At 45.2% G+C, this 20,239-nt stretch overlaps 1 protein-coding gene across 1 annotated transcript; it reads right to left on the minus strand.

The window, feature by feature from the left end:
* Positions 1-331: 331 nt before the first annotated feature.
* LOC124001523 (sarcoplasmic/endoplasmic reticulum calcium ATPase 2-like) lies at positions 332-18,499 on the minus strand. The gene is made up of 23 exons (XM_046308363.1): positions 18,100-18,499; positions 17,176-17,295; positions 16,819-16,836; positions 16,655-16,737; positions 16,291-16,395; positions 16,024-16,162; positions 12,865-13,031; positions 11,877-12,032; positions 11,345-11,486; positions 10,902-11,068; positions 10,610-10,698; positions 9,704-9,806; positions 8,233-8,364; positions 7,959-8,084; positions 7,618-7,839; positions 7,346-7,457; positions 6,630-6,871; positions 6,238-6,458; positions 5,444-5,646; positions 5,211-5,296; positions 4,966-5,099; positions 4,402-4,519; positions 332-2,837 (listed from the first exon to the last, which is right to left on the minus strand). The coding sequence occupies exons 2-23, from the start codon at positions 17,291-17,293 to the stop codon at positions 2,529-2,531; spliced, it is 3,192 nt and encodes a 1,063-aa protein (XP_046164319.1). The 5' UTR covers positions 17,294-17,295; positions 18,100-18,499; the 3' UTR covers positions 332-2,528.
* Between the last annotated feature and the right edge of the window lie 1,740 nt (positions 18,500-20,239).

Genomic DNA, 20,239 nt, shown 5'->3' on the forward strand with positions numbered 1-20,239 from the left:
TCTTCAAACCCTGCTTTACTGCGCCACCTTGCGGCGGCATAAAAAAAAATATATAAAAACAGCATGTTTTTCTTGGTGAGGTTAGCCAACATCAGCGTTACCCAATGTAGGCTGTTGTTTTGCCCTAGCACTACACAGTGGATTGAAATACCCAACTCTTCAAGCTTTGATTTTTTTTTTGGGGGGGGGCTTGGGAAACCATGGACGACATGGTGAGGGGCCATATTGAGACACATTGTGACTTTACAATGTGAAGAATACCCTAACCACAGCCATGTATTTAAATACATTGCTCTGACCTTGGTCAAATTAGCAACCACAAAAACGTACATTTAAATTAACAATTTTATTGTTATCCCATAAAGCATTTTCCATATTTCAAATAGCAGTAATGTGGCAGACAGCAATGGAACAATTTACAATAAACAAAATACATTCCCACTTTAATTCAGTCAAAATTAAATGTTGTAAAAAGTTCCAATTACTCCACTCAATGTTTATTCCTTTGAAGTTGTTAATTTAAGAATTATTTTGCTTATTGGTTTCAGATGAAGACAGAGAGCACTGGCAGAACGCTAGTAGAGAAACAGAGATGGAAAGAAAAGAGACCTCTCAGCATCTCTCCCTCATCCCCCTTTTCCACTCCTCTCATTCTCACACCTATTAATGATTTTTATAATAACCCTTTACTACAAAAAAAAAAAGAAATTGCACCCCTAATTCTTTACAGGCACAGTAGGGGTACTACAGATGCCACAGCGACAATTAATCAGAATTACCGTAGTTATATCAATCATAATAAACAAAAAACAATGTTGCGGGGGGGGGGGGGGGGGGGTGTTTGCAAATTTGGTGTGTAGTCAATAAAACACAAGTGTTCCCAGCCCTAACAAACCCACTACTATAGGGGAAGTGGTATTGGTGTCCACATAAGCAGACTACACAACTTTGTACCTTTAGTTCATGGTGTGATGTCACAGTGGCTGTTAAGACTATCAAAACACATGGTCAACTAGTAGAATGGTAGAGTAGCCTAGCTGAAATATGATGCAATTTCTCAGCCCGACAACAATGTCAGAGATGTTGGAGCCTTCCGGAGAGGCAAGTCTACTACTTCTAGGCCTACGTGAGGATTGTGACAGAACTTTAAGGACGCAGCTGAAATCGTGTGGAGGACATCAGAACGAATCTGGTAACGCAAAAAGATGCCAAGCCTGCACCTAAAGCCCATTACTACCCAACCTGGACAGTTCTAGTATAGAGCAACAGTCAGCGTGTTTGAGCAAGGCACAGCGCAGAATCGCTAATCTTAATCACATAATGAGTAGTTATTTAGAATGCAAGGTGATTTGGAGATCAGTGATTCTGAGCAGTCCATCTGCAATGTACCAGTAGTCAATCTCAAACATGCATGATGATAAGGAGACAAAAGGGTATGATGTCATAAAGAGTAGCCAACCTTAATCAGAACCATACATGGAGGCAACATCCATTCTGTAGCAAAGTAGTTAGTCATAGAAAAATCTGACACAAATCAAAAAAAAGAAAACAATTCCGTGTCGTTAATAAATACGAATAGTGCAGTGAAAATGAACAAAAAATATTTTACTTTCCAAAATTCAGCTTTGCCAGCCCATAACCCTAAGAAATACACATTAAAGAAGTACTCTGCTGTCCTCTTCTCTAGACACAGTTTGATGAGACCTAAATTAAATCAAATATTAATTAATTATTGATTGATTGATTTCTGAAGCTGGCTGGAATGTCAGTGTGTGGCCAGTCTGACGGATGCTGGAAGATTCTTCAGCTTTCCCTTTCCATCCAGTCATCCCTCCATTCCCTAGACTGGACTGAAGAAGCTGCTTTCTCTATCTTCCCACCTGTCAACTTCCAGGTAGAGAAACTGGAATGAAATTATTAAGTACTATGTTAGAAATCCTCTATAGACAGGAATTTACCTTTCAAAATTGAATAAATATGCAGGAGAGAGTTCAAGACACAAGCAACAGCCATATTCAATCAAATCCGCTAAACAAGCTTTCTGGGGAGAAGTTAAATTGGAAAAAAATAAACACTCATTCTGAGCGGCCAGAAAGATAGTTTGAATCAACTACAAAGTTGCGTTTCTTCTCTGCTTTGTCCCACATTGTAAAAATGGTGTTGTCAAGGAGCTACGTGAACCCAAACGTGCGTTCTTTCTGCACAAGAGGAATGGTATTTTCAAGACCTATTCCGGCAATGTTAAACCAGGCATGATTAAATAGGACCTTGAGTTTTGTAAAAATCCCTCACTTACGGTCAGGGCCCGTATTAAAAAAGTCAGAGTGCTGAGCTAGGTTGTATCAGCTCCCTCCTCTTCACTTCCTCTCACTGTCTCAGATTGTTCACCTTTCATCCCTGGCTTTATCCCTCTAAAAATGTATATTTTAAACGTTTTCCTTTCCCTGCACTCCATCTTCACCTCAACTTGCTCCCCTATTTATTTTATAGTTCCTTCCCCAAACCCCTCCCACCCCCTCTTCTCCCCTTCACTCATAGAACATGTTAGTAATATCAGAGTCCAGGCTGTAAATCCAGACCAGTAGCGGGAACGACATTAAAACGAACGACCAGGACACGCCCTTGAATGCCCTGCTCACGGCGGCGGTCATGCCCCCTGGCCCTTGACCCCTCCGCCGGCGCTCCCGCTCCTCCTCCTGGCGCTCCACGTTGGTACCCGGCTCGATCCAGTTCCGGGCCAGGAACTTAAGGGCCTCGTCCATGAAGATGACAGGCAGGGACATCTTGAGGACCACAACCCACTGTGGCCATGACAGGGGGCGGATCTGGAACACCACCTGGATGGGAGAGAAGGGAAGGGAGAGAGGGGCGAAGGCAGGGGAGAGAAGGGATGGGAGAGAGGGGAGAAAAGGCAAGGGAAAGAGGGGAGAAAAGGGAGAGAGGGGAGAAAAGGCAAGGGAAAGAGGGGAGAAGGCAGGGGGTGGTTAAACAATGAGATATCGGAGGAGCACAATGTAACACACAGGCACTTCATTGTCCAGCAGAGGTCATTTTGGCACATAACAAAATATTAAAAAATAAAAAATCAGTGAAGTCTTACTCCCATTTTTTTGGCATTTGAATAATGATTTAGTCTGTCAAAATAATGAAAACAATGGGACCAAAAAAAAGAAGCATCCTCTCACTGTCAACTGCGTTTGTTTTTAGCCAACTTAACATGTGTAAATATTTGTATGAACATAACAAGATTCAACAACTGAGACATAAACCGAACAAGTTCCACAGACATGTGACCAACAGAAATTGAATAATGTGTCCCTGAACAAAGGGTGGGGGGTCAAAATCAAAAGTAAGTTTGTAATCTGGTGTGGCCACCAGCTGCATTAAGTACTGCAGTGCATCTCCTCCTCATGGACTGCACCAGATTTGCCAGTTCTTGCTGAGAGATTTTACCCCACTCTTCCACCAAGGCACCTACAAGTCCCAGGACATTTCTGGGGGGGAATGGCCCTAGCCCTCACCCTCCGTGCCAACAGGTCCCAGACGTGCTCAATGGGATTGAGATCCGGGCGCTTCGCTGGCCATGGCAGAACACTGAAATTCCTGTCTTGCAGGAAATCACACACAGAACGAGCAGTATGGCTGGTGGCATTGTCATGCTGGAGGGTCATGTCAGGATGAGCCTGCAGGAAGGGTACCACATGAGGGAGGAGGATGTCTTCCCCGTAAAGCACAGCGTTGAGATTGCCTGCAATGACAACAAGCTCAATCCGATGACGATGTGACACACTGCCCCAGACCATGACTGACCCTCCACCTCCAAATAGATCCCGCTCCAGAGTACAGGCCTCTGTGTAATCCGACCATCACCCCTGGTGAGACAAAACCGCGACTCATCAGTGAAGAGCACTTTTTGCCAGTCCTGACTGGTCCAGCAATGGTGGGTTTGTCCTCATAGGCTCAAATGTTGTTGCCGGTGAGGACCTGTCTTACAACAGGCCTACAAACCCTGTCCAGCCTCTCTCAGCTTATTGCGGACAGTCTGAGCACTGATGGAGGTATTGTGTGTTCCTAGTGTATCTCGGGCAGTTGTTGTTGCCATCCTGTACATGTCCAGCAGGTGCGATGTTCGGATGTACTGATCCTGTGCAGGTGTTGTTACACGTGGTCTGCCACAGAGGACGATCAGCTGTCCGTCCTGTCTCCCTGTAAGGCTGTCTTAAGCGTCACCCAGTACAGACATGGCAATTTATTGCCCTGGCCACATCCGCAGTTCTCATGCCCCCTTGCAGCATGCCTAAGGCACGTTCACACAGATGAGCAGGGACCCTGGGCATCTTTCTTTTAGTGTTTTTCAGAGTCAGTAGAAAATGTATGCCAGATGAACGAACACACACTTACAGGCAGGGGGTCAACGTAGAGGATGAGGAAGTGGAGCGCCATGGAGAGACAGATAGCTCCCACCAGCCAGGGGTTGGACCAAGGAGGCATCTTCAGCAGGGACTGGTTTTCTGACAGACTGAGGACAAGGACACACACAGCGGAGCTCAGAAATGGACCAGTACAAACTCATAAGATGCCAATAGAATATTGATATTAACACAGAGCTCTGGATATCAGTACACAGTCAGATGTCAGTAAAGTATCCACATATATACTAAATAATCTGATACAAATCTGTACTCGACTGAATAGGCATGAATATCATGATCTTTTTTGTGTGTTTAATTTGATGTAAACATTTATGTCTGATTGAAAAGAGCAAAGGTGGACTACAAATGCAATAGAACTGAATGAACCATACAGTCAATATTCATACATGTAGAATGTACTGTGACTAATAAATAGAAATGTTACTGTACGAGAACTAAAAACCTGTTCTGTGTCGCGTCACAAATAATCATCGCTGTGACCGATGCTAAGTACCGCAAGGAATTGTTGGGAGTTGCAGTTTTAGTAGCGTACCTGTTGAGGGCGTTACACATCTCTATGGTAACGAGCACGGACAGGGCCATGGTCATGGGGTAGGGCGACTCAAACACTGAGCACTGCACCCCCGCAAACTCCCCGTGGCCTTCACTGCACTGTAGATAGTGGGACTGAGAGGAGGAGCGAAAATAGAGCAAAACATTTTTTTTTAAAGAGCGAGATGGGTAGTGAGTGAGAGGTCAGAGACCTCGTTAAAGTAAAAGAGAGGGACGTGTTCTTACCAGTTGGTAGAAGGAGAGTTTGGGTCCGTCGTGTGCTGCCATGAACCACCAGGCAGCAGCTCCTACTGTGGCCGCTCCCACGTAGCCTGAGAGAGAAGTCAAAGGTTAGATGTGTATATTCTAGAATCCCAGCTGATATTGTGACGTAAAAATACAAAATCCCTGTCTGTTCATAATCTATAGCCTCACAATGTGGTGTCTGCCATAGATATAGATATACTAGATTTACTCACATCCGACAATGAGGTATCTGCAGAAGAGCCAGCCGGAGATGAGTGGCTCCTTCGGGGAGCGTGGGGGGCGGGACATGATATCCAGGTCAGGGGGGTTGAAGCCCAGGGCGGTGGCCGGGAAGCCGTCTGTCACCAGGTTGACCCACAGCAACTGGACTGGGATCAGGGCCTCAGGCATGCCCAGCGCAGCAGTCATGAAAATACTGGAGGAGAGAGGGTCAGAGTGAGGGAGGGATACAACATAATTCAGAAATCCTCTTTCACTGTCCCAGACTACTATTTTCCCTCAAATTAATCCCTTCAACCATCCCTCCTTTTAAAATGTTCCTTCTCCCTATTGTCACCTGACCTAAAGAGTACTCCTCTCCTAAATGTCCACCACTGTTCTGTTATCCTTGCCCTTTATTTATAACTGTAACCCCACCACCCTCTCTCCCTCCCCCGTTTCCATCCCCCTCTCCACCATACAACCTCTCCTATAAACGGTTTCATTTTGTTATAGATGGCTTTCCCGTCCTCTCCTCTAATCCATCCCTCTCGTCCCCCTATCCATCCATCCATCCCTCTCGTCCCCCAATCCATCCCTCTCGTCCCCCAATCCATCCCTCTCGTCCCCCAATCCATCCCTCTCGTCCCCCAATCCATCCCTCTCGTCCCCCAATCCATCCCTCTCGTCCCCCAATCCATCCCTCTCGTCCCCCAATCCATCCCTCTCGTCCCCCAATCCATCCCTCTCGTCCCCCAATCCATCCCTCTCGTCCCCCAATCCATCCCTCTCGTCCCCACATCCTCACCAGACAACCTCTCCTATGTTGGAAGAGATGAGGTATCGTATGAACTGCTTCATGTTGTTGTAGATGGCTCTGCCCTCTTCTACAGCCGCTACGATGGTAGAGAAGTTATCATCAGCTAAGATCATCTCGGAGGCGGACTTGGCCACAGCCGTGCCTGAACCCATGGCGATACCGATCTCTGCCTTCTTCAGGGCTGGCGCGTCATTTACTCCATCACCAGTCTGGGGGAGAGTGGGATGGAGGGGGCAAAAACAGGCGATGAGTCAAAACGAGGAAACACATGAAAGGCCCCACACAATGCAAACATGCCTTTTTAAGTGTCACAAAGTAGAGCCCTAGACAGGGACCCTGTTGCCAGAGATACACACACAGAACACACAGCCCCCCCTCACCATGGCTGTGATGTCATCAAGGCTCTGTAGGTACTCCACGATACGGCTCTTGTGTGTGGGTTCCACGCGGGCGAAGCAGCGTCCGGTACGACAGGCCTGCCTCTGGAGGTGGGGGGGCAGCTCGTCAAACTCCCTCCCAGTCAGGCCCCCTGAGAACGGGTCGTCCCTGCCCGCCTCCTCCTCCTCCTCCGTGATGATGCCCACGCGACGACAGATGGACATGGCCGTGCCCTTGTTGTCACCTGGGGGGGACGTGAGTTTAGAGGCAAGACGTTAGAGATGACACCCAGCAGGCAAAACGGTTTGAAATTGCGTTATTAGGCCGGTACCAGTATCATGATACTCAATAGTGTCGTGGCAACAAAACAAAGTGGATTTAACTTAGAGGGAAAAAATCCATAATGTCACATTTATTTAATTTTCCAAGTTAAAGCAAACAATATTTGACATACAGCAGCTTTTTAAAGGACAAAAAAAGTTTGGTCTGCATCGTGTATTCATTTTTGCCATTGAATAAAAATATTGCAATACTGCTATCGTCCCGGCCTTTCACGTTATAATATCATTTTAAGGTAGACGAGTGAGAGGCTAGAAATTCTGTTCAGTTGACTTTATTGAATCCCCTCAGATTATGTGTCTTGCATCTCCCCATCCAACAAACATGTATCACAACACAACAAACAACCGAGGGAGTGTGTGCGCGAGGCGTGTCATACCCGTGATCATGATGACCCGGATGCCAGCCTGTCGACACATGCGGACCGCACCAAGTACTTCCTTCCTGGGGGGGTCCAGCATCCCCACGCAGCCCACAAAGGTCAGGTCCGACTGGGGGGGGGACATTGTTGTTTATTTAACGCTAATCAAATAAAACGGTATTTGAAGTGCCTTTAAAATCCACAACACTTTATAGTCAAAAATCAATAAAATAGATTCATAAAAAGTGCATAATAACACAAAGGATGAAATAATCCTAAAAATCACTCACCTCGTAGTCGGCGAAGGTAGCCGAGTTCTCCAGGTTGAGGGAGCGTATCTCGGGGGGTGAGTCCCGGGTCGCCATGGCGAGGCATCGGAGGGTGTCCCGCCCCGTGGCCCACTCCCTGACGGTCCCCTGGAGCTGCTCCCGCCCCGCTGGTGTCATGGGCACCCGCGCGCCCCTGTTCACCCGGATCCAACGGCAGCGCTCCAGCACGCTCTCCGGAGCTCCCTGGGAGAGAGAAGACAAGTTGATACAAAGTGAGGAGAGTGATAGAGAAAGAGCTCAGAAGAAAGAAACGCGTCAGGAACAGAAACGACAAGAAAGAACAGAGAGAGGAGAGAGCTGACCTTGACAAACATCTTGGCCCCCGTGGCAGAGCGGCTGAGCTTGTTGGGAGAACAGAACACTGACATGGACTTCCTGTCACGAGAGAACTCCAACGTCAACTCCTTCCTCATCAACTGTTTAATCACCTGATGGAGAGGATAGAGGGAGGGAGAGAGGAGATATCATTCAATCATCCTGCCAGGAGGTAAATTAGGTCAGCACGTCTCAAATGGTACACACAGATTTTTTCAAAAGCACGGACACAGATTTTATTAATTTAATTTAGACACACACCGAGCAGCAGGCAGTAGCCCTCTCGACAGCGGACAGTCCTCGGAGGTCTGTGTCGAACACGTTCATCTTCTCCACCAGACAGCACAGAGCCGTCTCTGTGGCTTCGCCTACCTTCTCATACACACCCTTAGACTGGGGGGGGACGACACACCCACAGGTTAATGGTCAGTAAGGATATATTATTTGAATGTATTATTCCAAACAGATGCTACTGGACTGGAACAAAAAAAAGTAGCTCTCCAGGACTAGAACTAAGAAGTGTCTGTCCATGTACATTTGTATGTATCATGGTGTGCAGGGCAGGGGTTATATATGGTGTGCAGGGCAGAGCCGTGGTTATATATGGTGTGCAGGGCAAAGCAGGGGTTATATATGGTGTGCAGGGCAAAGCAGGGGTTATATATGGTGTGCAGGGCAAAGCAGGGGTTATATATGGTGTGCAGGGCAAAGCAGGGGTTATATATGGTGTGTAGGGCAAAGCAGGGGTTATATATGGTGTGTAGTGTAGTGGTTATGGTGTGCAGGGCAGTGGTTATATAATAATAATAATAATAATAAGCCATTTAGCAGACGCTTTTATCCAAAGCGACTTACAGTCATGTGTGCATACATTCTACGTATGGGTGGTCCCGGGAATCGAACCCACTACCCTGGCGTTACAAGCGCCATGCTCTACCAACTGAGCTACAGAAGGACCATATGGTGTGCAGGGCAGTGGTTGTGTGGTTGTATGGTGTGCAGGGGTTATGGTGTGCATGGCAGGGGTTATGGTGTGCAGTGGTTATGGTGTGTAGTGTAGTAGTTATGGTGTGCAGGGGTTATGGTGTGTAGTGTAGTAGTTATGGTGTGCAGGGGTTATGGTGTGTAGTGTAGTAGTTATGGTGTGCAGGGGTTATGGTGTGTAGTGTAGTAGTTATGGTGTGCAGGGGTTATGGTGTGTAGTGTAGTAGTTATGGTGTGCAGGGGTTATGGTGTGTAGTGTAGTAGTTATGGTGTGCAGGGGTTATGGTGTGTAGTGTAGTAGTTATGGTGTGCATGGCAGGGGTTATGGTGTGCAGTGGTTATGGTGTGTAGTGTAGTAGTTATGGTGTGCATGGCAGGGCAGGGGTTATGGTGTGTAGTATAGTGGTTATGGTGTGCATGGCAGGGGTTATGGTGTGTAGTGGTTATGGTGTGTAGTGTAGTAGTTATGGTGTGCATGGCAGGGCAGGGGTTATGGTGTGTAGTGGTTATGGTGTGTAGTCGTTATGGTGTGCATGGCAGGGCAGGGGTTATGGTGTGTAGTGGTTATGGTGTGTAGTCGTTATGGTGTGCATGGCAGGGCAGGGGTTATGGTGTGTAGTGGTTATGGTGTGTAGTCGTTATGGTGTGCATGGCAGGGCAGGGGTTATGGTGTGCATGGCAGGGGTTATGGTGTGTAGTGGTTATAGTGTGCATGGCAGTGAGCAAAGTGGGCTGGCACTGTTCTCACCTCGTTGTAGTCCAGAGAGGAGTCGTTACACAGAGCACAGATAGAGGCCATCTCCACCAGGCCCTCATACTGACTACACTTCACTATCGTCTCATCTTTATACCTGGGAGAAAGAAAGAAAGAGGACAAGGAGAAGAGAGTTAAAGGTGGATATGGAAGATGACATGGGGAGAGATAAGAGGGAGAGAGGGTAAGAGGGTAAGAGAGAAAGAGGAAAGAGTGAGAAGTAAGGGATTGTGAAAAGCCAGAAGAGGGGGAGAATGAGACCAGAGAAAGAAAGAAAGTAGAGGGGAACCAAATGTTAGAAAGATAACAAGATCAGCATCTTAAAGGTCCAGTGCAATCAGAAACATGATTCATCTGTAATATATATATTTCCACACTGAGGTTGAAATAAAACAGAACTTGTGAAAACTGATCATGTCCAATTGACAAGACTGCCGTAAAATTTCAGCCAATTTTGGTGGGATAGAGTTTTGGCCTGCCTGGTGGCATCACCAGGCAGTAAATTAGTTAATAGACCAATAAGAAAGAGTTCCAAACCCCTCTGCCAATAACAGGTAGTTTTCAGTTTTCCCCTCCCCACTCAGACAGTCCTAGCAAAATTTGGGATGAGTGATTCGTCATGACATCTAGTGCTTTCAAGACAACTGGAAACTCCAAAGAAACGCGGTCAAATCATGACCTCCCTGATCTTCAGGTCAGAATTTCAGAGCTCTAGAAAGATGAGTTTCTGGCATGGAATTTCATGTTGGATGACCATTCAAAGCAATTCTTCCCGGTCGGGGCTCGTTTTGTTCCAGAGTTCAGTTGTCTTGAACGGACTGAAGTCCGATATTTCCAAGTTCCCAGTTGTTTTGAACATGGCAATCATCAGTTAAGGGTTAAAAGGTTAAAGGCACTCACACTTCCCCTTCCGGGGCGTAAGTCGATCCGGTCACCGAAAACTCACTCAGGGTGCATCGCTCCCCTGACACACTGTCCACAACAAATATCTACACACACATGCAGATACAGACAGACCGGGTTAGAAGATACACCCTCATTGTCACAATCAGTTAGGTTAGGTCAGCATCAGGCTGAGTGTCTGTCAATCAACATGCCAAACCATTCCACTTTCAGGTCAGCTCCAGGGAACCAAAAGTGGTTACTCATCGCCTATCTCTATTTTTCCCCCCTCTCTCCCTCCCTCTCTCACCCGGTGGACAGACATCTGGTTGGTGGTGAGGGTGCCAGTCTTGTCGGAGCAGATGACAGAGGTGCAGCCCAAGGTCTCCACAGAGGGCAGACTGCGGACGATGGCATTCTTCCGAGCCATGCGTCTGGTGCCCAGAGCCAGGCAGGTGGTGATCACAGCGGGTAGGCCTGTGGGCGAGCAAGATTGAATAGGGTGAAGGGACAGTTAAATATATGGTTCCATAATGGTTATTCCGAGTCATGTAACAAAAGTACACTGGCTGATCAATCTATTTATCGAGTTAAGAGCCTACATGGACACAGAGAGGAGCTGTCTTGAGAGAATTCATTTTGGTTTAGATTGCTCAGAATAGAATAGAATTGACTCATGCTCTACTTTGTGTGTGTCACATGGAGGCAGAGAAGGAAATAGGAAAGAGAGAGGTGGTTGGTCCCACAACGTACCCTCAGGGATGGCCGCTACAGCCAGTGCCACAGCGATCTTGAAGTAGTAGACGGCCCCTCTGAGCCAGCTGCCACCGTGGACCGGGTCATTGAAATGGCCCACGTTGATACCCCACACTGCCACACAGATCACTGTGATCACCTAAAGGGAGGGAGAGAGCCTGTAATCACAACACTGCCACACAGATCACTGTGATCACCTAAAGGGAGAGAGGGAACCTGTAATCACAACACTGCCACACAGATCACTGTGATCACCTAAAGGGAGGGAGAGAGCCTGTAATCACAACACTATAACACAGATCACTGTGATCACCTAAAGGGAGGGAGAGAGCCTGTAATCACAACACTGCCACACAGATCACTGTGATCACCTAAAGGGAGGGAGAGAGCCTGTAATCACAACACTGCCACTCACAATTTTTTAAAACATTTTTATTTTATTTAACTAGGAAAGTCAGTTAAGGAACAATACAGCTGACAGATTAAATAAAATGAATGAGGAAAAGAAAGAGAAGGAAAGTCCTTGTACCTTGGACAGCTGTTCTCCAAACTGGTCCAGTTTCTGCTGCAGCGGTGTTCTCTCTGGGTCTGTAGCAGCCATCTCGTCGCGAATCTTCCCGATCTCAGTCTGCACCCCTGTAGCTACCACCACACCTATAGCCCTGCCCGCCGCAATGTTGGTGCCCTGGAAGAACAATGATACAAAGCAATGTGTTGGTACACTCTTAACTACAACAGGAGTTTGATCTGAAAAGCAGCATACTTTTCCTGATCAAATAGAAACACGAGTCAAGAGAAGAAAAAAAACATGGGGATTACAGTAAAACACAAGAGCAGAATGACATCTTTTCAACCAGAAATACACAATGTATTTTCAACATTTTTTTTTCAACATTTAAAACCACAAAGTGTTTCCAACGTCTTGTGCTCATTGGGTAGATGTATTATAAATCACAAATTGTGTTCTGACTATGTAGGTGGCGTGCGGGGGGGTCAACAACATGCATCTCACACATTCGGTATCGTTTAGTGATATACAGAACAGAATCCGTATGTGGGGGTAGGTCTAGTACCAACACAGCCCTCGATGGTCCAGTTCGATGGCTCCACTATCAGTACATTGACCTGGAAGACAGTGGTCTTGAAGCTCGTTCAGCTGGCTCTTCAGAAGTGCACGAGGAGCACTTTAGTAGGTTACATCACGCAGTATATTGTGTGTTTTTGTACGTGTCCTGTGCAAACAATGCGAGTGATGTTTTATTCAACAAACGGTTGAGTCACACCTTCAATACTCACATCAAAGTGCACACACACACAGTCCTGAGTTCTGGTTCCTCTTGCACACCATATCTCCCATTAGATCAATAAAACACACACACACACACACACTCTCTCCCACACCTACACAAACAAATGTGCACCTTTTAGCTTGATGCCTTAATCCCACGTGCTGTGCTGGTCTATTTCTAATCAGATAATGACCCCCCACCACCACACACTCTCTCCCACCCACTTACAGAGAACAGCATGTTTTTCTTGTCCTGGTTGACGGCTCGCGGGTCAGGCACTGGGTCTGTGTGTTTGATCACAGACACTGACTCCCCCGTCAGGATGGACTGGTCCACTCGCAGTGTGGTGGAGCGGATGGAGGTCAGCCGGATGTCTGCTGGGACTTTATCACCCACTGGGGGAAAACGGGGCGGAACAGGGAGGTGATGGTTCAAGTCTTACATTGCAGAAATTAGTGGATTTGGCTAGATCAGCCACACCCATTGCTGACAGGAGTATAAAATTGAGCACAAGCCATGCAATCTCCATAGACAAACACTGGCAGTTGAATGGCCCATACTGAAGAGCTCAGTGACTTTCAACGTGGCACCGTCATGGGATGCCACCTTTCCAACAAGTCAGTCTCAAATTTCTTCTCTGCTAGAGCTGCCCCAGTCAACTGTAAGCAAACAGACACCTCACAAGTCCTCAACTGGCAGCTTCATTAGTGAAGAGAACGAGGAGTAGGATGCTGACCTTTAAGCAGAGTAGCAAAGAAAAAGCCATATCTCAGACTGGCCAATAAAAATAAAAGATTAAGATGAGCAAAAGAACAGAGCATGGACAGAGGAACTCTGCCTAGTAGGCCAGCATCCCAGAGTCACCTCTTCACTGTTGACTTTCAGAATGGTGTATTGCGGTACTATTTAATGAAGCTGCCAGTTAAGGACTTGTGAGGCATCTGTTTCTCAAACTAGACATCCTAATGTACTTGTCCTCTTGCTCAGTTGTGCACTGAGGCCTCCCACTCCTTGTTCTATTCTGGTTAGAGCCAGTTTGCGCTGTTCTGTGAAGGGAGTAGTACACAGCGTTGTATGAGAGCTTCAGTTTCTTGGCAAGATTTCACATGGAATAGCCTTTATTTCTCAGAACAAGAATAGACTGATGCGTTACAAAATAACGTTTTTTGTTTCTGGCCATTTTGAGCCTGTAATTGAACCCACAAATGCTGATGCTCCAGATACTGAACTAGTCTAAAGGAGGCCAGTTTTATTGCTTCTTTAATTAGCACAGCAGCTTTCAGCTGTGCTAACATAATTGCAAAAGGATTTTCTAATGATAAATTAGCCTTTTAAAATGATAAACTTGGAAGAACTAATACAACGTGCCATTGGAACACAGTAGTGATGGTTTCTGATAATGGGCTTTTGTACATCTACGTAGATATTCCATAAAATAAATCAGCAGTTTCCAGCTACAATAGTTATTTACAACATTAACAATGTCTACACTGTAATTCTGACCAATTTGATGTTATTTTAAATAAATAAGGGATTATCTCTCAAAAACAAGGACATTTCTAAGTGACCCCAAACTTTTGAATGGTAGTGTACATAAAACATACTTGGTAGCAGTTTAAAAAAGGTGAGTGGACATCCTCCCTTTATAGTGGATCTTTGTCCAGCTACTGTATTTAAAACAAGTTGATTCAACTTGTGTATATTTCCACATCGAAGCCATGCAATTTCTTAGAACAATGTAGAATGCAAACAGGGTCAAGTTAACATACTGAATTTAGCAAAGATGGGATAGGTCTACATTTTGTTATTTAGTTTCTGTAAGCTGTTTAACAAACTATAATGGACTAACATTGGAATTGGAGTTGATTCCAAGGCAATACATAACAGACCGTAAATACACAACTTAAAGCAACCACATATTTTCGCCATGGAGCACGTTTCTGATTGGCCAGTGAGGGGCCAAGTCGACACACCCCAAACTTGTTTATTCATAAAAACCCAGCCCTTTCGCGCCCATGCCAGCAAACAGCATCGATAATTATGGTTGTGAAAATAGCAAAAATATTTGACACCGCCAGCGCTTAGATTGACCGTTGTTTTAAGTTTGTTCTAATACAACCCATATTATAATACAACCCATATTAAAATACAACCCATATTAAACTAAAGCCCATAGACGTATCATCTTATTTCCACACAACTGCTGTTTTGTTTATTTATGACCTGTCAATCAGCCAAATTCATTGATAAACATCTCAAACCCTGCAAGATCATTGGCTCAGACGGATAGACAGGCAGTGATGTGATGATTGATGCGATAAACAGTGTGTTACGTTTTTTTTAAACAATCCTCCATGGATGATTCCCAAATGGCACTCTATTCCCTAGCTCTGGTCAAAAATAGCACACTATAAAAGGGAATAGGGTGCCATTTGGGATGCGTCCCCCAGTGTTCCGCTGTGTAAACTGTGATTGGTGTCACAAAGTTCCCATGCTCTTTAAGCCAAACATCGCCACTGTGAATCTCTCGGAGTCACACACAAATAAAAAACACTCAAATCCCATTTCCTCTGTTACTTCTTTGAAGCTCTAAGAATAGAAACGGAGCGTCTTGAGGATTCGACAATTGGGGCGGTCTTAACCCTTTGAGCTGTGTTGTCGCTAAAAGTCACACAGAAATTTGAAACTGACCCCCAAACCGCATTTTCAGTCAGATATCTGTAAAAAGTTTAATTGAGAAAATATTTAGAAAAGGTTAGCGTCGCTGAACCCGTCTGGCCTCATTCCCAGAGCTTATCAAGATGCAGGGATATTGGGTATTGTAGGCCTCTTCGGATATCACATCAACTGACAGCACCTTGATTAAATTATTAATTTCCCATAAAACCTTTCTTTGATTTCCATGATGATGCGAGAGGGCAAATATCCAACCCATACAGATAAAAACATGTCAAGGGTACCTAAAAAATATATTTTGGGAAATTTAAACAACTCGGTCAATAATAGAACACTTTGGGTATGAGATTTACTTAATGGGTATGGGATTTGTAGTTTCTGTTTCCCCCTACACACCTGCCACCTTCACTGTGTCTCCACTCCCCAGGTACAATGTATAGAGCACAATGGACCTTTCAGGAGTTACAGAATTTGTAGTTTTTCCCCCTACCTGCTATAGTACCTCAATATCATAGGTGTTTTTTTGGGAGAGTTGCTGTTCTTCTTTCCATTATTGGAGGACTTCTAATATAAAGAACACTTAGGCCCCAAGACTAGAGGATGGTGGGATATTTCTGCCTACCTGCTATAGTACCTCAACAATGTTATCAGTTACAGTGTAGAACACTGTGGTCCCTAGAGGACTCTGGGATTTGTAGTTGTTCTGCCTACCTGCCACCTCCACTATGTCCCCAGGTACGAGGTCCTTAGCCCGGACCCTCTGGACACTCTTCCTGTCCTGTCGGTACACCTTCCCCATCTCAGGCTCATACTCCTTCAGCGCCTCGATCGCGTTCTCGGCATTACGCTCCTGGAAAAACACACACACGTGAATGAACACACATCATCACACATTAATAAACTTGTTTATGCATGAACACACACACACACTTAGGAAGGAACACGCACTAATGCAACATGTCAAAACACTGACTTTACCTGCCACACCCCGACGATAGCGTTGGCGATGAGGATGAGGAGGATGACGAAGGGTTCCACGAAGGCTGTGATGGTCCCCTCTCCTTCCTCGAACCAGGCAAGAGTCTGTCAGAAGAGAGAGAGAGAAGAGAGGTTAAAGAGGAACTTGTTTTCAACAACCAAGAGAGTATGTGACAGAGATGATAATACTGTGAGGATATAAAGAATTAATAGTAATGCTCAGAGCAAAATATTGAAAAAGCTATAAACATACGTCTGACTGGCTTTGGGTAGGCTGTAACTTAGCCATATACAGTAAAGCTACAGTATTTACGATAGTGTTTGTTCAGGTAGTCTTTGTGTGTGTGTGAGTGTGTGTCCTTACGAAGGAGATGCAGGCAGCCAGCAGAAGAATCCGAACCAACAGATCCTCAAACTGTTCCAGGACCAGCTCCCATAGCGACTTCCCTGGAAACACAGATATGGAAAGAATGTAAATGCAGGGGACAGAGAGAGAGCGACCGGAGAGAGAGATAATGAACATCTTACCTTCTTCTGCCGGTAACTCTGCATCATGGAGTTCAGAAATCCAGAGAGAAAGAGAGATTGTTATAAACATAGCAATAACATTGCTATTATCAGCCATCATCAATATCATCTTCACATTACTAAATATAGGCCTAACTTGGTGTCATTACTTTGTAATAATCATTGAAACAATTGAATACTGGTGAGAGTAAAAGGGGTCAAGGGTTAAGGATTCGGAGTGAAGGGTTTGGGCTGTATCCCAAAAGACACCTATTCCCTACATTGGTCAAAAAAATAGTGAACTGAGTCCTATAGGCGCTGGTCAAAAGCAGTGCACTACATAGGTAAGAGTCATTTAGGTCACGAACTAGGACATACCGTTTGGGCCCCATCTCTCCTTGCTCTTCCTCAGCTGTTCACAGCTCAGGCCTGTCGACTCATTCACACAGAAATACCCCAACACCTCCTCGACGGTCTTAGTATGGGCATTGTCCATCCCTGAAGGAGAGAGGGATAGAGAAGCGGGGTGGAGACAGGGGGAGTCAAAGAGAGAGAGTGTGACGGTGGATACACAACACATCAGTAGGCCTACAGAACATTAACTCTTAACTACTGAAAATAAAATGGAGGGTGGGGGGGGTTATTGTGTACTCTCCATTCTATTCATGATCTCACTGCACTGAATGAAACATGACCACAATATGGTGACCGACTTGATGCTGTAAATACCGATAATGTTGAGACAGAGATAACCGCCTGGGGACATTACAAAACGAGCCTAGATAGTGAATCAGATGCACCTGTTGCATGTAAATTAGGTTGATTTACAGCACCTGTTCAGGAGGGGGTTCAACACATGACACAATAAACTTCGTAACATCATAATATACTGGAACCGTGAATTCTCCGTCACGTTGTGCTAAATGCACCTATCGATGGTTCGAAGAAGATACAATGTCAGAATCTCAGAATGTTACCGACAGAATCATCCTCGCAGCATCCGACGCAGCGCTCAAGTGAGCACGCAGACACGGGTCAAGTGTTTGTCAACCACTCTCACATTATTTTACAAATAAAACAAATGCAATGAATGTCGTGTGTTTGTTGACATACAACGATAAAGTCTTGTTGACGAGCTTTTAAATATCTGCATTGAAGGTAAATGCCCTACTTCCAGGCCGAGCCGCTGCGACGCGTTCAAATATGCTAACATTTGCTAACTGGCGTTCTCAGAATCGGTACCTAGCGAATAATCCTGTTTGCACGGGACGTTTACGCTCAAATTCATTTAGGGAGACTTACCAGTACACTACGTATCCCGGTATTGCGTTGACTAACAACTAATTCCGAAACGTTGAGTAAATAACACAATATCAAAACAAATAGGATTAGAAAACCACAAAAAAAACGGTAATTCCCACGAAGAATTGAGAAATCGATCTAACGTTACATTAACTGCCTGACTATCTCTCCCACTGAATCACTAGCTAACGTTACGTCCTGGAAAATTATAAGGAAGGCATTTTCAGAGAATAACAGTAATTTTCTTCCGGTACAACTAAGATTTGTTGGAGCCGTATTCCCCTACTTTTATATTTGATTACAACACCGATGTCGTGCGCTTTAATCCACCCGCTCTGTCACAGCTATCTAAATAGCCGTCGCTTTATTTAATGCTAGGCCACAGAATTACACAGTTGTGCATCAGTGGCAGAAATCGTAGGAGCAGAAGTTAGGCCAATTAGAGACCTGGGATTTAGACTGAATTGGCTGTACAGCGAATCACATTGCAGCAACTTCTATAAACCCGCCTACCAGTGATTTGCTGCAGGAGGGTGGAACCCCAACCTTGCCCTTGGCTCAGTGCTTGACCAATGAACGTGCTGTGCGACAGTCGTTTTTCAGGTGATTGCCTTTTGTACAACCCAATGGGTTCGTCAATGACATTCGCTTCGCGTTACCCCTGACCAATAGTAAAGTTTGTCAAGCAAAATAGGCGGAACGTAGATTTAAAGGTAAAGCTGAGAGCTCCCTCCCCCAACGCCCATCTGTCACCAGAATGCTAATGGGTGACGCACAATATTGGACTCTTTACTAGAGCTCCGACCTGAAGATCACCGGCATCATGATTTGATCTCGTATTTTTCCAAGTTCCCAGTTGTTTTGAACGCGGCATGTCTGGTCGCATATGTACCTAAAGTCATATGTGGTCAGACATTATATGTGCCCCCCGCTCCATCTCTCTCTCTCTCTCTCTCTCTCTCTCTCTCTCTCTCTCTCTCTCTCTCTCTCTCTCTCTCTCTCTCTCTCTCTCTCTCTCTCTCTCTCTCACACACACACACACACACACACACACACACACACACACACACACACACACACACACACACACACACACACACACACACACACACACACACACACACACACACACACACACACACACACACACACACACCCTCCTATCTGCTCTATAAGAGGTCACGTTAACAGCAGGAGGCTATTGCTAGTCTGACGCAACACATTAGCCTACATCACGTATTCTGGGCTATTACTCAAATCAAATCACATTTTATTTGTCACATGCTTCATAAACAACAGATATAGACTAACACTCACGGGCCCTTCCCAACAATGCCGAGAGGAAAAAAATGAAATACTAGAAAAATAATAAAACAAGGAATAAATACACAATGAGTGACAAACTTGTCTGTATAGCTACATATACACTGAGAATACAAAACATTAAGAACGCTTGTGCTTTCCATGGACATCTGACTAGGTGAATCCAGCTGAACGCTATAATCCCTTGTTGATGTCACTTGTTAAATCTACTTAAATCAGTGTAGATGATGGGGAAGAGACAGGTTAAAGAAGGATTTTTAAGCCTTGAGACAATTGAGAGATGGATTGTGTACAGTCGTGGCCAAAAGTTGAGAATGACACAAATATTAATATCCCCAAAGTTTACTGCTTCAGTGTCTTTAGATATTTTTGTCAGATGCTACTATGGAATACTGAAGTATAATTACAAGCATTTCATAAGTGTCAAAGGCTTTTATTGACAATTACATGAAGTTGATGCAAAGAGTCAATATTTGCAGTGTTGACCCTTCTTTTCCAAGACCTCTGCAATCCACCCTGGCATGCTGTCAATTAACTTCTGGGTCACATCCTGACTGATGGCAGCCCATTATTGCATAATCAATGCTTGGAGTTTGTCAGAATTTGTGAGATTTTGTTTGTCCACCCGCCTCTTGAGAATTGACCACAAGTTCTCAATGGGATTAAGGTCTGGGGAGTTTCCTGGCCATGGACCCAAAATATCATTGTTTTGTTCCCCGAGCCACTTAGTTATCACTTTTGCCTTATGGCAAGGTGCTCCATCATGCTGGAAAAGGCATTGTTCCTCACCAAACTGTTCCTGGATGGTTGGGAGAAG

This window comes from Oncorhynchus gorbuscha, linkage group LG17 (assembly GCF_021184085.1).
Source record: "Oncorhynchus gorbuscha isolate QuinsamMale2020 ecotype Even-year linkage group LG17, OgorEven_v1.0, whole genome shotgun sequence".
Taxonomy (NCBI): domain Eukaryota; kingdom Metazoa; phylum Chordata; class Actinopteri; order Salmoniformes; family Salmonidae; genus Oncorhynchus; species Oncorhynchus gorbuscha.